Source organism: Zingiber officinale, chromosome 8B (genome assembly GCF_018446385.1).
Source record: "Zingiber officinale cultivar Zhangliang chromosome 8B, Zo_v1.1, whole genome shotgun sequence".
Taxonomy (NCBI): Eukaryota; Viridiplantae; Streptophyta; class Magnoliopsida; order Zingiberales; family Zingiberaceae; genus Zingiber; species Zingiber officinale.
The window spans coordinates 20,126,960-20,144,253 of record NC_056001.1 but is presented as its reverse complement, the minus strand read 5'-3'; the positions used below and the strand labels follow the sequence as shown (position 1 = coordinate 20,144,253).

General features: G+C 40.6%; 1 protein-coding gene across 3 annotated transcripts; it reads right to left on the bottom strand.

Annotated features, from left to right (window-relative positions):
* Positions 1–6,084: 6,084 nt before the first annotated feature.
* On the bottom strand, positions 6,085–10,060 carry LOC122014643 (trihelix transcription factor GTL1-like). Of its 3 annotated transcripts, none has more exons than XM_042570968.1 (3): positions 9,432–10,047; positions 6,945–8,502; positions 6,085–6,859 (listed from the first exon to the last, which is right to left on the bottom strand). In XM_042570968.1, exons 1-3 carry the CDS (start codon positions 9,803–9,805, stop codon positions 6,593–6,595), a joined length of 2,199 nt encoding a protein of 732 aa, XP_042426902.1. In that variant the 5' UTR covers positions 9,806–10,047; the 3' UTR covers positions 6,085–6,592. The 3 variants fall into 3 exon arrangements, with proteins under 3 accessions (XP_042426902.1, XP_042426903.1, XP_042426904.1); XM_042570969.1 differs by having other exon boundaries at positions 6,716–6,875; positions 9,432–10,060; XM_042570970.1 differs by having other exon boundaries at positions 6,716–6,855; positions 9,432–10,058.
* Positions 10,061–17,294: the final 7,234 nt, after the last annotated feature.

The following is a 17,294-nucleotide window of genomic DNA, read 5'->3' as shown; positions in this document are numbered from 1 at the left end:
TACAGGATCGACAAGATAAGTCAGGTACGATCTTTTTCTCTTGATAAGTTATTTCAGTTTGTAAAAATATTATCGAAAAATTACTGTAAGTTAGGAATTAAAATTAACCTTAGCTGGTTCTTGTCGATTAGAAGATTTCAACAAAGTAAAAAATTGAAAATGAAAAATTAAAAAAGGAAATAGAAAATTTAAAATCATGCATGCTCACATATTCAACATGTTAGAAAATACAATAGATTAAATTGGTACTTTAAATACCACAAGGGTGGTCAAATTAAGAAAATGTCATTAAAATATATTCCTAAGAAATTTTTGATTAATCATGTAGGAAGGAATCTATTTTGGGTTCCAAAATCATATTGACTATTTTTGGACTTGCTTTAAGAAAGAAAATTAAATGTTTAATTTTTTTAAATGACTTTGTCTAAAAGTTATTGTTATTCCAATAACTAAGAAGGTCTAGTACCTCACCATAGCCTAGAAGTCAATTACTGAAATAAATGTTTAATTAACTAACTGTGAAGTATTTAATTATTTTAACTAATGCTTTAAATTGTTTGTCAAAATTTCTATTAGAAAAATTGTGATAGTTAAAATTTATTTAATAAAAGTCATATTTGTTAGAGTTATTTTAGAAAATTTATTTTTCTATATCTAAACAACTCTTCAGAATCTTTTTACCGTTAGAAAATTTCCTATAAATTAGTTATCCAAATGCAAATTTCTAAAAATTCTGCTTAAAACTCAACTTTTTGTGAAAATGTTATAATCAATGTTTGTTGAATTTTTTCAACAATTAAAAAGGTTTTTTAATTTATTCCTTAGACTTTGCATAGTTTATCCCATTTTTAATGTGATCAAAAAGGGAGAAGGGAATATTAAGTCTAGAGGGAGGGTAATTTAATTTTTTACCCATTATTAATTTACCATTTGATTACCTTGTTATTATTTATTTTTGTTATTACCCTAACTTAACTTGGGATTGCTCATATCAAAAAGGGAGAGATTGTTAGTTCCCCAAAGTAGTTTTGATGTGATCAACCAAATCAAGTTAGGTCTTGTTGGTATTTAACCCTTGTGTCTAAGTATGCAGGAACTTAGAAGCACAGAAAGTTGAGCGAAAGACGCAACTAGCAAGAAGGACAGCACAGGAGGGGGCCGACAGGCTCGATGCCTCTGAGGGACGAGGTGCTGCGGAAGAGTTCGGAGGGGGGGGACGAGAAAGAGGCGCACGACGTTTTTGAGAGACGAGAAGTCAGAGCGGAAGACTGCTCGAAAGCCGAAAGTTGGGTTCGGGTGAACCCTATTCCAGATGGCTAAGATCACCCAAGCGAGCGAAGTCAGAGAGGAAGGCTCGGACCAATGTGAGAGAAATCAGAGTGGAAGACCCGGACTAAAAGTCAACTAGAAGTTGACTTTCTGGTTTGAGCGCCTGGAACCGAATTTTATCCAAATACAACGTGTTGTGTCGTGTTGCGTTGTGACAGGGATAAAGTTTTATCCCCCTAGAGGCACCTGGAACCCTTTCAAACGTCTTGACCAAGGCTATAAATACAGCCCTAGTTCCAATGGTTCAGTACAATACTTGTAATTGATTTCTTTTTAGTCTTATTCTGTAATTGAGTGCTTCAAATATTGTAAGAGACTTCTCCGCCTGAAGGAGACACTAGTGAGCTTTTCATCTTCCTTGAATTAATAACCTCGCTTGTTGTAACCAAGTAAACATTTTGTGCCTCTTCCTTTATTTGTTTAGTCTCTTATTTCTTTTATGCAAGTATTGATTCTTATAAAGCTATAAAGTTCAAGGAATGTTCATTTTCCTTTACGGGGCTATTCACCCCCCTCTAACTGGCCGCCTAGAATCCTATAGCAGCCCATAGCTGATCTGGTGTCCTCTACCTGCGTTCGATTGGAGCTGACTTAGTAAATCTCTAGTCGACAACCATGAGACTTTCATGCCGATGGGAATCTCCATCAGTAGGGCCTCCAAAGATTATATTAACATTTCCCCGGGTGACGTTCCTCCTGTTTTCTTCTTGTCAAATCTGCAAAGGTTCTTTGCCTTTATTCAGGGAATGAGTTTTGTTACCATGTTGTTGCAGAGCATCGATTTGTCGATCGGCTATGTTGGAACTAGATGCTAGAGGTCCGCTCGGTTGATGAGCAATTTGAAGGGGTTGCTAACCTTGAAGGCAATGATAAGCTGCTCGGTGAAGCTCCCGGGTATATTGGTAACAGCCATTGGTGTTGTGAGTTTTGGATCTATGACGGGGCTCGTCAATGGATACCCACTTTTAATTGGTGGGCATCCATTGACGGGGCTCAACGAATGAGGTTCGAGCAACTTCTACATGATAGACTATTCTCCCTTCATGAGCTGGTGGATGATTTGGTCGGTGTTCTCTATGGTGTAGAGGGGGTGGAGGGCTCTTGTGCTCAGCTTGAAAGGAGGGGGTGGGAGCAGCAACTTCCTTTTTTCGGGTGACTAGGGCTTCTTCAACATTGACATATGAGGACTTTCTCACCAGGGAATGAAAGAAATCCCCATCAATGAGTCCTTTAGAGAAGACACTCACAAGTATTTTGGAGATGGCTGATAGAATATCCATAGCGACTTAATTGAATCGCTTAATGTATGATTTCAACATCTCTTTTGCCCCCTGCTTGAGGGTGAACAAGTTCAATGCAGTCTTGTGGTATCTTTGGCTGCTAGCAAAGTGATGGAAGAAGACCGTCTAGAAATCTTTGAAGTACGAGATGGAACCCGCTAGGAGCCGATTGAACTACCTTTGTGCCAAGCCCAAGAGTGATGTTAAAAATACTTATTACTTGACACCATTCGTGTACTGATGTAGCAGAACGATATTTTCAATCTTGCAGAGATGGTTTCGGGATTGGTTACACCACCATATTGCTCGATCTATCAAGGTCAGAAACGTTTGGCCAACTTATCTTCGAGAATATCCTGAAAGAAGGGAATACTTGGCTACTCGGATGAGTTGCTAGCAGCGGATGCTTAACCTCGCTTCGGATCTTGGAAGGTGCATTTCCAGCAGAGGATCCTTGAAACTATTCGGATCCAGCGGAATCTTCTACGAGCATCCAAATCAGAGCTCTTAGGAACTCAGTCAGCTTCACTGGCTTGGATTTTCAACCAGTAGTTTATGGTTCTTCGGCTGATGTTGCAGGTGCTTTTGAAGGAGCACTTGCTACTTCTACAAGCGCTTACGCTTTTTAGCCATTATTAGCAAATCAAAGTCTTCTTGTGATAAGGTAACAGTTGTGAACTTTCTAACATTGTCCATTTTCACGTTTCAGATCAAGCGTATGTTCTCACAGATGACACTAAATTTGATTCCGTCTGAAATCAGTGAATGTTGGACCATCGGCGAGATGACTTTGAAGTTGACCACAAGGAGATCTCAAAGGAGAAAAATCTCAAAGTGGGATCACCTACAAGATCACAAGGTGTAGGAGGAAGAGGGAATGTTAGTAAGCAGGCCAGAGGTTCCCTAGCGCAGTCATTCCGACGCTCAAGTCAGTGAAGTGGCAAAAGGTGGAAGATGGACAGTAGTAGAAGAATGAAAAATACGTGTGAAGAAAAAGACGTACTTACACCTGCAAGGGCGAGACTCTTTTATAACACCTTTATAATCTCTGCATTAATTAAATGTCATATCAATATAAGGGATATGTCAAATAAATATATCTCTACTGTAGTGTACAATCTTATCACCCATACATACAAAGATATGATCTCATGTGCTTTTGACAACTTCACGTGTAACATTAATTGTGGAATGAACTCCTAAGTTGAAAGAACCATTGAACTTTATGGGCTGGCCCAAATAGTGGGATAATGAATTAGTAAAAAGGAAGCTCAATCTCTGGTCATGGCTAACGGGTCTATTTGTATGTCTGTCCATCTTATAGGGAGTTGATAGGAGTAAAGCCCTATGAGTCAGAGATCCGATCGAGAATCGAATAGGAGAATGTAGGGGAGCAGGGTTTCGTGATCTTATGAGCTTATCACGAGTATATAGGAGAGGAAAACCTTGTGATCCGATCGGGAGAATATAGGAGAGCAAAGTCCTGTGAGGTGGAGATTCGATTAGGAACCAAGCGAGAGAATATAGGGGAGCAGGGCCCCGTGATCCTGTGAGTCAATTGGGAGGATGTAAGGGAGCAAAGCCTCGTGATCTTGTGAGCCGATCGGGAGAATGTAGAAGAGCATAGCCCTGTGAAATGGAAATTTGATCAGATGATGGTCTCTGATGTCTTAATCGATCATTCGCTTGGGTTGACTAACCTTAGACTTAACTGCCACGTTTATCGAAAGATTAACTTTTTGATCCTATGTGAAAGTCACCTATATATCCGTCATACCAATACTAATTAAGTGAATTATCAGGTAATGATTATAACTTTTTTTCTCTAAAAATGTTAGATTTTAAACTTAATTAGTGGACTGCTGATTTAACTTGCCTTTTAGAGGCAAAAATATATGATGAAAAATCCCTTTATAAAAACTATCACGAATGATCGATACCATCTTTTACTTGTTTTCGATGGATGATGAAGAGGTAATGATGTGAAAATCTACCAACGATGTGTTATTTTTTAAAAACCCCCTTTATGGTTAAGTCAGTAGGTAGGGGAGAAAGTGAACAATAGAGTATGCACAATAGAGAGATTAGCCTTTTGTAATGACAAACATGCATAAGTATCTATAGATACAAGTTGAGCGAAATCTACAAAGATCGTGACCATAATTACATAAAAAAAAATCAGAGAACTTGATGACCATTAATTCCAACCGCCTTCATAATTTTCGAAATAGTGATCGTGGAGGAACCACGTAGGGATCATGAAACTGAAGAAGACCTGTAGATGGACTACAAATGCAATTACCTACTATGGCGAGAGGTAGTGAGCTTAGGAAACTGAGCTGAAGTAAAGAATTCGAGGAATTAAGTTTAGAATAGAGCTCGGACAATTGAGTCCGGAATAGATCAGAGCTCCAAGAATTAAGCATGCTTAGCCTAGCTGATGGTGTTTGCTTCCAGAAATCTAAAAAATGTAGTCTTGTGCATAAAGCTCCCATCAAATTAGGATCTTACCTTGCATTTTTACAATAGAGCTATTTCCCGACCTGAACCCCTTTGTGCAAGACTCCTCTCCAATGAGAAAAACTATCAAACATAAAAATTGCTCAAATGATAGAGACATTGTTTATATAGTAACCGGATTGCTCCGAGCCAAGACGAGAATCAAACAAGGGAACAACATCAGAAAACGAGCACACAAAACAGGCCAAGCAAAGCCATCCTTGTGCCTTGCTTCTCGGTCCCTATAGACAGAAGAAAAGAGAAGAGAGAACCATTTTAAGGAAGTTCAACGCTGATTTTGACTAATATTACTGACTTTTTTTAATGATATTCCTAAGTCATTAATTCATCGGTCAACGTCAAGGACGAGAGACCTTCGAGCACCAAACTGCCAAGCCACCATGGCGAGCACGCAGCCACGGAGCCATCGTGCTCGGTCGTCGTGCTCACAGAGCCCTCTTATTACGAACGAGGTCGATGAGGAGGAAGGAAACGAGACGAGAGCGCTGTATTATTTCTTTCGAAAGAAAGAAAGAAAGAGCAAACTCTGGAGCGCCGGCAACGTGCTGCCACTGAAACGATTGCCATACGGCTCTGTCGCAGTCACTTTTCACCATTTATTTTATTCGCTCCCATTTCTTTGTCGATTCATTTTACATGCCATGATTTAGCGTGCAGCCGATGCCAGAAAGCAGAGCTCTCAGGGCAAAAAAAAAAAAAATAATAATGTATCCCACGAAAAAGAAAGCAAAAGGCTCGATCGGTAATTGGCCATTGCAATCGGCATCCCACTCTCTTACCTGCACTTCACGGTCTCCAACATGAGGAAAAAAAAACACCATTTAATAGTCAGAATCATGCCTTCCTTCACCGACCGTCATGCACACTCCCATCTTCAGATATATACTTTGCTGACTTCACAATCTGCTGCTTACAGGAGAGCAGTAAAGTAAAGAGAAAAGGGAGAGAACGCAGATGCAAAGAACACTGGATCTCAAATAAATATAATAAGAAATGTGAGCGAGGATTGTTTGTACATCTTAACAGAGAACACATGCAGACTGATTGATATCCACGATATACACTGAACCCAATTGGATGTGACAATTTGATGGAAACAGAATGAAACAACCAGACCAAACGTCATTCTATAGAGCAGAGTACTTACGGAGAAAACAGATTGAGTGCCCGCGCTGTATTCACCTGTTCACTTTGCGTCGTCTCTCTGTTTCTACTGCCGTTTGTAAGGGATAATCAAGAGAAGTTGTGAGAGCTTATTGCATGCATCAGTTTGACCCACGTTCGCCGCCGTCTTTCGTTGGCTCAATGGGGATTCTTATTCCATGCACATAACAAATGAATGAATAGCAAAGGATAGGGCTTTCGATCAAGGCAAGAACGGAATGGGGTTTGGGGGTAACAAAACGTATAGTTTATGCTACAGTGAGGGTAACATGGGGGGGAACTGGTTGAAGGTACCAAATTTACTGAACCATAGCCAAGAAGGAACTTGCTGCGGCCGCCGCCGTCGTGGTGGTGGTTGCCGCAGTCCCGTTCCCGCCGTTAGGACGCTGAAACTGTATCTTGTACTGTTTCTTACTGTCCTCGTCGTCGTCGTCGTCGTCATCGTCGTCGTCAACTTGGTCAAGATTTTCGCTGTCAGTCTCGTCGTCCATCTTATCGTAGTCCACATCCACCATCCCTTGTTGCTGCCTTTGTTCCATAATTAGCTCTTTCACAATGTCTTCTGGCTTCAAATGGAAGAATCTAAATGCATCATATACGTATATATATTTTAGAAATATACGATTAAGCGGTACTGAAGCAGTTGCTTACCTTCTTCATTCCTTCCTCGATGAAACTGGGTGTGTGGCCACCATTACTAGTTGGAACTTGTACTGCTCCTCCGGTGTCTGAATTTCCGTCGTTTGTTTTTTCATTCTTTCCGTGATCCTGAGGCGCCGGAGGATGTAATTGTAGGGGTAAGTATTCTTTTGTGGGATTGGTATCTAAATGCTCCTGCTGCTGTTGAGCTGCCAAGCTTCTGCTGCCGCCGGCAGCACTGCCGAATTGCTTCCGGCGGTAAAGAGCGTCCAATTGGTCGAAATAAGGGCAGGTCTTAGAGTCCTCCTGCCGCTTCTTGTTGCTATCCTTCACCTTCTTGAAGTACTTGTTGATGTTCTCCCACTTCTCCTTGCATCTCTTGGAGTTGCGGTTGTAGCCGAGGCGCTGCATTGAGGAGGAGATCTCGTCCCAAAGAGGGCCTTTTGGTCCGGCTTCTTGGTACCTCGATTCAAGTTCACTCCGGAGCTTGATCAACGCATGGACCTCCGTCTTGGGCCACCTCGACGACGAAGCCGGCGCGTCAAAGCCACCACTTCCTGGCCCGCGGCCTTCTTGCTGCTCAGCGTTAATGGGGGCAAGATGCGATGCCGGGGAGGTCTGAATGGTGATTTCAGTAGAACGTTGCGCGGCTTCATGTTTCTGCAAAGATGGCGGTGGCTGCGGCGGATTCGATGGCGGAGGTGGTGCAGGAGGAGGATTATGTGAAGGGAGAGAAGTTAGAGCTACCACGGAGGTGGCCAGCGGAAGGGTAGTCGCCGACGGTATGGTGGGAAGCGTAATGGACTGGCCGGTGATCTTCTGAAGGTAGGATATAACCGCCGCGTCGCGAGATGCCGCCATGGCGCGCTCCTGAACGAGCAGCTCCTGCTCGCGGCTGAGCCGCGCCATCTCCTGCAGGAGCCATGCCTCTTCTCGCTTCATTCTTTCCTGTTCTCTTTTCTCGATCGCCTCCAGGAAGCGCTGTTGCATGGCCTCCTGCCGCTCCATTACCTGTCTCATCAATCCCTCGAAGAAAGCCATCATTTGCCGCCGAGCCGGTCGGCCAGTATTTCCCCGCTTCCTCTTCCGTTCCTCTGCGTTGCCGCCGGCCTCCGCCATCTCCTCATCCGAGTCGGAGTCCGACGAAGAAGAAAAGGAAGAGTTGGACGAGAAGCTAATTCCGGCCACGGCCGTCGAGCTCGAGAGTCGCTGCTGGCCAATCTCGGGGACGAGCCTCGTCGGCGTGAGGACAAGCGGAGGGGCGGCGGCTGAGATGGGAAACGGTTGAATTCTCGTAGCAGCTGGCGGCGCCGACATGGGAGACGTAGTAAAGCTAAATGTGGCGGGCGGTTCGGCAGTTATCGGCTGGGCGGCGATGGCAGTGGACGTGGTGGCGTCGCCTCCCCCACTTCTGCCATGGAGAGCCTCGAGCTGGGTGAAGAAGCGGTAGGTCTTCCCGTCCTGGCGGCCGGCACGGCCTTCTTTAGTGCGCTTGTAGTACTTGTGCACGTTCTCAAATTTCTCCTTGCACTTCTTCGAGCTCCTCTTGTATCCCAACTCAGCTAGCTTCCTGACCACCACCACCGCCAACAACCAACCTCAATTACACGGCGAGAAGAACAAATTAAACTATTAGATCTCATTAAACTAAACAGAGAACTAATTAAGAAGAAGAAGAGGAGGAGGAGGAGGAGGAGGAGGAGGAGAGAATTTGATGAGACTGTGATGCCGGGCGTATATCCAGACAAAGGGTAACCCAGACAAAGAGCACCTACCTGAATCATATGTCGATTATGACCTCAAACAATAAACAAACTCAGGACTAGTGGTGAGAGAAAGGTCAGGAAGCAAACTAAGCATAAAATAAATTCACCTCGATAGCTGCATTAATCAGGAGTATGCATGCGTTTTGTATACTATTTCTCCGTGTCCGAAAAATCTCTCCCACTGTAGTTAGGTTGGGATTGATGAAGCTGTTCCATGGAATTCAGGGAAGAAATAAATGTAAACTTGAAGGAGGAAAAAGCATTGGGAGAGGAATTGAAGGCAATAATAGGGGAAAAGGAAATTCTGATCTTCCTCCTCCTCCTCCTCTCTCTCTATATCTCTCTCTGTGTCGCGTTTAATTTATATATAATATGCCCTTTTTCTTTCTGCTTTCAGGATCCGTTTGAAGCTCTAGTCACACTGCTACAGGCGCTGCTGTGGACTCCGTGGTACGAATTCAAGCATAGATCGGCGCATAGCTACCTGTTTTCTGAGAAATTCTCAAAGTCGTTTGGTTTTTCTTTACATGCGTGAACACAGCTGTTTGAAGTAGATACCAAGGAAACCGTTAAAGAGTCTTTCTCACACCACAATTATGGCAGCAGAGGAAGGAGAATTATAAGGGAGGGAGGGAGGAAGAAGGAGACGGGGTTGGGGAAAAGAGCTAGGAGGTTTTCCGAGCTGCGCGGAAGAATTTGATGGGAGTAATGTTGGTTTGGCTTAATTAACTACCTGGAGATTTCCTCCCAGAGAGGACCCTTGAAGGTGGCGTCCCGGAAGGCGGCGTCCATCTCCGACCTGATCTTGAGCAGCGCCAGCGTCTCCTGCTTAGGCCACCGGCTTCCGGAGGGCCCGCCGCGCTCTGCCTCCTCGTCGTCCAGGAACCCCACCGCTCCTGCTACGGCTGAACCCAGCTCGTCGAAATTGACCGCGCCCGGAGTTGGCGCCGGCGGAGGAGGAGGCCGGGAGCTGATCGGCGAGGGGGTCTCCGTCAGCTGTTGAGCCGCCGGCAGCGGCGGCGGCTGTGTGGACTCGACCAGCCCCTGAGGTCGACTACCCGACATCTCCGCCTGGAATTGTAGGCCTTCTCCCGACTTCTGCTGCATGGTGGGGCGGCCCTGCCTCGGCGATCTCGGCTAGCAACAAAAGGAGCGGGATTGATGAATTCTCCCCTCTTGTTCCTCCTTCCTCCCCTCCCCTTGCGCTGAGTAGGGGGAGAGAAAGAGAAAAAAAGAGAGAGAAAGAGAAAGCGCGAGGGAGAGAGAGAAAGAGAGAGAGGTGGCTGATCGAATGGGGATTGGAGCAATCTGAAATCGTAAAAGGAAATCAGTACATGGAGTGAAAAATAAAAGAAAGAATAAAAAAGTTGGGAGCATGGACAACTGGAAAGAGAGAAAGTATATATGCTGGCTAAAAAAACAAAAACAAAAATTAAAAAAAAAAAATCACAATATTAGATCTATCCATCCATGTGACATGAGGTGAGTCGTTCATCTCAAATATTTTTCATCTTAGAAGAATTTCATTGCCTCAAAAAATTATTCCACTAGAAATTACATCATACTCTCATATGGTAATTTATCATTCAAATATCAACTAGTCTATGTCCATGGAGTCATCCTTCCCTCCATCCCTACCGTGTGCGTATGCAACTCAATGAAGTGGGAAACCAGATCAAATGGATGAGTTGGAGAGAGAGAGAAGGAAGATTAATAATAACAGTACAGGCAGACAGGCAGGCAGGCGTTGCAAATATCTTGGAGTAAATAAATTAGAGGTCTCGCTGTCCAGGCACATAAAGCTAGCTTGACCTGTGGTTAACAGCATTAATAATTGGACAATTAAGCGAGAGTTGTCCAATTTATTTGCGCTTTATTATTATTGATTCCCTCAGCTAGCTAACAGTTTGAAATGGGGGCGGGCGGAAGGGAAGGGAGGGGTGTGTCGGGCCCCATCCACGTACATACCCTTCCGCCCTCCATCACCATGGATGAGCTTCATGGAGAATTCAAGTATAGTTTCGGAATTTTCTCCCTTTTTTCCTCTCTTTCGGAATATTGGAACCTCGACCACCTCCCCCTCCCCACTTATCCCTGAATTATTGAATCGTTCGGCACGCAAATACACCAGACAGTGTTCTAGACGCACTGTCCGTAATTTACCGATCGATCGAGTTTAATCTCGCATATGTATTATTGTTGTTACCTGCAGGGAAAGGGAAAAGACAAAAGAAGTAGATTAGGGGGGACAAGAACACATTGTGACAGGCGTGAAGGGGCCCCCACCGGAGTAGGGTAGAACGTGACGGGCGATTATCGCGGATCCCACAGTGCGAGCTATTGAAAAATATTATTTTTTTTATTTTTTATTTTTAAAAATAAATCAAAATAAAACACCCGCCAACCTCCACCGAATTAGGCTTTAATTGCTTGCGAGAAAGGGAAATGGCGATGATCTTGAGCTAATGAGGGTGGTGTATTACCGTGAGATATAAAGAATAATGGGAACAGTGGATTCCAGTTAAGCAGAGGAATCTGTTGTTCATGTGCCACACGACTCCCTCTTCCCCACGACGACAGCGACTGATCGTGACTTGTAATCACGATTAAGCCTTAATAGGATGGGGAAAAAAGGAGATGAGAGCTCACCGTAACGCTGGGTTAATGATAATAATTGGTGATAATAAATATATATATATATATATAACGTTGCCAGTATTGTCTATGTGCTTTGGTTGAATATGAGAAAGCTTGTGAATAAGGAGGAGGAGGACGGAGTTATTACGGTGGGGTCGGAGGGACCCCACGGCACCTGTCTGGTCTAACCTCTCCTCCGCTTTGTTTTTTTTGTTTTTGTTTTTTCTTTTTCTTCTTATGTTTTTTTTTCTTAGGAAAAAGAAATTTTATTTATATTTTAAAATGTTATTATTTTGATTTTTTTTTTAAGTAACATACATGATGGGGGAGATCCGGTCCATAATTTCTAATTTTTTTCGGATCCTTTTTTAATTTACACATCGGATCATCATAGGAATTCGACCAAAATTAGTTGTGTTTTTCCTAAATTCATCTTCTCATCCAGATTGTAGTTTGGGTCGAGTCAGACGGTTAGAGGTAAGTCGGCGATGGATGGGTTGCCCCCATGCTCGGTGTCATATAATTCACCCATCATCAACAGCCTCCGACCGCCTGACTCAATCTAAATTATAACCTGGATGAAAAGATGAACTTAGGCAAATCGTAGCTAATTTTGGCTGAATTCCGATCGTGATCCGATATGTGAATTATGAAAAGGACTAGAAAGAGACCAGGAATTGCGGACCAAAGAATCTGAACTCCATAAATAATCCAACAACAACTAAGCATTATTTCACTAGTTGGATATCAACTATATGGATTATTTTTCGCCATTAGACTCAATTTCCTACTATATCATTGTCTATATTTAAATAAATTTTATTTTATTATTGCTAACTAAGTTTTTTTTAATCTTCCTCTTTTCTCGTTAGATGTACATATTTATAGAACATTAGTGGTTATTTAAGTACATATTTGTATCATCTTAAACGTATCTCTCGGAGTTTTTTCTCTATATGTAATCCTGATTTTTTTTCTAATATTTTTATTTATTATCCTATCCATGCTCGTATATTCATTCATCTATCTTAATATCCTCATCTTTATAATTCTTATCTTCTGCACATATACTCAAATCATAGCACAATATTCAATTACATATAACATAATAAGTCTATCTGTCATTTTATAGAACTTTTTTTAAAGTTTTAGATATATTTACGATCACATAGAATATTCTATATTTTTCTTCATTTTAACCATCCTAATTGTATTCTATATAAGATATTTCTCTCGATCTCTTTATCTTTTTATTAAAAAAAAATCATAAATATATAAAACTCTCAACTCGTCATCTTTTATCTTAATAATTATCTCATTACATCTTATTATATTCATTTTATTTTTTAAAAAAAATACCAAAAAATACCAATAACTCTTAGTGATTGTAGTCCAATAATTAATATATAATTGAAAGTAGTTGTCCTAAAATTAGGGAAAAGGAGAATGATTTAATGGGCAATTTAAGGGTGGAACAAAAATGAAATTTGAATTAGTTCATTTCCTCTATGGTTCGATAGACAAAAAATGAATGAAAAGATCCATTTTAAGGAGTGATTTATTCCATTCATAGCTAGCTTTAAGAGGCATAAATATTCTTTTCATGTATATCAAATATTAACATATATCGATAAATTATTTTAGTATATATGATAGGACTGAAGTAGGCAAACTAATTAGTCAGGTGAGTTAGTCAAACCAACTAGGTTAGACTGAGAGGATTGAGCACCAACAATCAAATTGGACAAATGGTTGGGTGGGCTAGTTAAAATGAATATGACAAGCTGAGCATGCGCAAATCAACCACTGACATTTTAAAAAAGGGCATCTCTCGTGGCAAGTTACAATGACATTTACTATAGTTTCAAGTTAATTACATTATGAGTGACTATCACAAAATGGTTTCCTTTACAATATGTGATTGATTATTTAGGCATTTATGAGGGACCTATTATGATTGAATTGCTTTTACAAAATTTCGAAGTATCGTGGGTTGATTTTGGCATTTAAGATGATGCATTGTATGTTGCCATAGATTCGACTTATACAACAATGTAACTCTAGCTAGTGCTATATTTTACATTCCCTAGTTGTCTATTGTCCTCTCTTCATTGATGCCCTCTGGTCATCTTTTCTTACGCACCATACATTTCTATAGCTGCCCTCTCTCTTTGGGTCTGATTTGACCATAGTTTGGTAGAATGATATCTTGTGTTTGAACAATATATGTGTTTTGAGTAATATATTGTCTAACACAATCAATAGAATGCAAGACTATCAACCTTATGGTCACAAGTTTGAGCCTAGTAAAATAAATATGTTAAAAAATAATATCAAGTAGGTTAAGAAATAGGTTAAGGTTGATAAAATCTATATATTTTTTTGTTGGGAATACAATCAAATACAGAAAAAAGATTCTACTAGTATAAGACATTTTCGATACAACCTAAAAATAAAATCATAAAGGTTTAAGTCTAAAGTGGACAATATAATATCATTATGAAAATACATGAATTATTTTGGTCCTGACAAATAGTATAAGAGTCATGATTTAAATCAGATGTCACATGAGGTGGTCTTAAATGAGGTTGAGGAGAGACCAAGAGCAGGTCAAGAGTAATCAGATACTTGAGGGGAGGCTTGGAGCAGGTTAAGAGTGACCGAATGTAGTGGCGGATCTAAGAATTCAAGCAGAAGCTATTTTTGCGCGGAACAAGGAACTGTATCCTCCATCTCCACCATAATGGTGGTCCTTCCTTTAAATGGAGGATTGTTTAGAATATAATAAAAGTCTCACATTAAAAATATATAGAAAAGATTATGATTTTTAAAGATAAAAATATCTCCATTGGTATGAGATCTTTTGGGTAGAGTCAAAAAATAAATTCATGAGGACTTAGATTTAAAGTGGACTATACCATTGTAGAGATATATGAATTCTTTTGGTCCTAATAATTTTTAATCAAGATTAATCAAACACTTAGTTGACAATAAATCTATGTGGGTTAGATCAAGAGAATTGAAGTCTAGACAAATTAAAAGTGACTGTATTCTTAGTAGATATTGAAATCCTAAAAGAGTGAACTATAGTCAAATCCTAAAACTCTAGCCAAAGGAAGGTTCTAGTGGATCAAGATTGACTTGAAGTTGGGCAAGTAGAGATTCTACTAGGTCAAAGTTGAACTAAGATTAGATAAGTACAAAGTCCTAGTAGATTGAGATTAGTTAGATACTAGGCATACTAAAGTATATCTTTAAGATTGAAAAAAGAAGACCATGCTATTGTTAAAGTTGTTTTTTCAAATACACTATTCAATAGATAGAAGATGAAATAATGTATGAAAATTTTCAATTCTTAGTGACAATGAACAACTTTGATCTTAAAAGGTTATTGGTCCATTTTTCACTAGAGGAAAAATCTCTACACGTCATAGCTGAAACTCGAACTTTAAATTTCTTGGTTATCCATTGGAGGGTCAAATTATTGCTCCATTGCTCCAACAACTTGTAGAAGATACTAAAAGTTGTGAATCAAAATTATTTTGTGCAATCACATTTGCTAGCTTACATCAAGGGAACTTTCCTTGGTATGAATTTGTAAACTAAACGAATCTTTATACAACCTTAGTTATGGTTATGTTTTATAAGTTTTTGATACTCCAGACACATAGACATACACACAACTATATGGTACTTACTTACGTGAAGGTTGATATTTTAATTTATATTTTATCGCTTTTCAAATATTACTTTTGTACACGTCATATGCTTACTAGAATAAAAGATAAAAGCATCCCTTCAAAATGTTAAATAAAGAACTTATGCGCCCCGAATCCATTCCTTTGATTAGATTCCTATACTAGTTGAAGGAAAAAAGTTTCTTTCCCTTATTTCTAAAAAAAAGGATGTTATTTCTTTCTTCAAAATTTGAGAGAATATAGATGTTTGACAATGATCAATTCCGTGAGGGGTTAAAAGGAACAAATTAGGTTCGATAGAGGAGGGGAAAAAATGGAAGGTTGAGAATGAAAATAATTTCGTTACGTGCCGGAGAAATGACACACGGGTCGTCCGATTTGGATCGGATGGTGTGGCTTTGAGGTATCAATTCATGGGGGACCGAATAAATGTTAAGATGATGTGGTGGGGATGGCCATATTTCGTGTCTGATGGTATAAATTAGCGATAGAATTGGGCATGTCGGGTTGGCCTTTTATGGACCACAACCTAATCATATTAGTTAAAGCAGACGAGGTGAATGTGGACCAATTGGCACGTAAATATGAACAAGAATCAATGGATCACTGTGGGAGAACGGCATTATGACGAGGACTGATTAGCAAGTTTTTGTCCAAAAAATCACAAAAAGAAAAGGTTGGGAAATATGATCGATACGGATGTCAATTTTTGTTAGGAATCTTATAATTGTGTCGAATAAGCAAGTTCAATAAGTTGGGGCAGTCGAGCTAGGCGAACCGTCAAGGTGGTCGGTCGATGAGTCGGTCGGATTTAATGGTTTCGTCGATAGAATTCTATATCTCAGGTGAAATTGTCATCTCTTTTTAGTGGTCGTTGTGAGAAAGAGGCCAAGAAGTTATTACATAAGAGGACCTGTCTCAATCATTTAAAGGTCTTTGATGGTGAAAAGGAAAAGGGAAGCTTATATATAGCAGTAACGGGGCATTTAAAGTCGGACTTAGACAAAAGGGCAAAGGTATAATGATAGAGATAAATAAACGAGAGGGACCGCAGTAAAAGTTTTGAAGGAAAAAAAAAGTGAAGGCCTTGATGGTGCGCAGCAACACAACACATGAAGGCATCATGGGATTACATTGTGTTGCCCATTTATACTCTAGGTTTTATAAGCTCAGCTCGACTCGGCTCGATTTAACTATATTTAGACTCGTGTCTAAAGAATAGGACATTTATCTCTATGGGAATTTTGGTGGATAGTGAGTGAAGAATGTATGTAGTCTACAAGATGGATATCGAATATTAGTAATGGTACTACATGAGCAAATAGAAGCTCCTTTTTGATATAGCACACATACATATTGAGAAAATTCTCGATTATTAGAAGATCAATATATACATTAAAAATCCCAATTGTATTGTAAGGAAGATGAATATTTAAGTGCGTGTGGTCACCCTCAACATGAAGTAAGCAAATTTCTTCCAAGGCGCTTCCTTATCTTCATAAAACCAAGATTTCATCGTTCACTTCTCAGCACATCTTTTATTTCCTTCCATCGATGCGCTTGCTCGACGCACATTCGGATGCCGGCCGTCTCGGCGATCCAATTATTCATTCATTGAAGAAGGCAGTTGGGGGTAAGAAGCGCAGTAATGGAGGCGATCGATTACCACAGCCATGGTGGACGGCGTTAATTACGCTCGCCCCACGCCCATGCGCATGAGTGTAGAAGAAGCCAAGGCGACGGATTCAATCAGCAGTAACGTTAGGTGGGAGGAGAGCACTGGATCTTGCTTGAATTGAGCTGCAGCGAGAAGATGGGAATGGTAGGCCAACTCTGGCAGGCGGACATGAAAGTACAGAGCCACACTGGAAGAAGGATGATTGGGATCGGATTGCACAGCGGCCATGGAAGAAGCAAGTACAAGACTATGTATATATGCCCTCCTTGGTGAGCTACCTGAGCTGTTTGATTTAGTGCCCGAATGAATGATCGAACGCGAATACAACAAATTAAATTATCGTCTTCGAGCCATTAAATGGTTTGGCAACACTACTCAAAGTAAATTTGACAAGACCTCAAAACCGAATGTTACATTTATTTGTCATTTTTAAGTTTTCTCCAACGATCATTTTAAAAATCCATTCAAAACAGAGTATCTTATCGAATTGTATTTAGCGTTATCAACTTTACTCGGCGAGAAGAAACGAGGAGAACTCGAGAGGCAAAAGGAGAATTCCAGCTCAAAAATTTGCAAACGAACA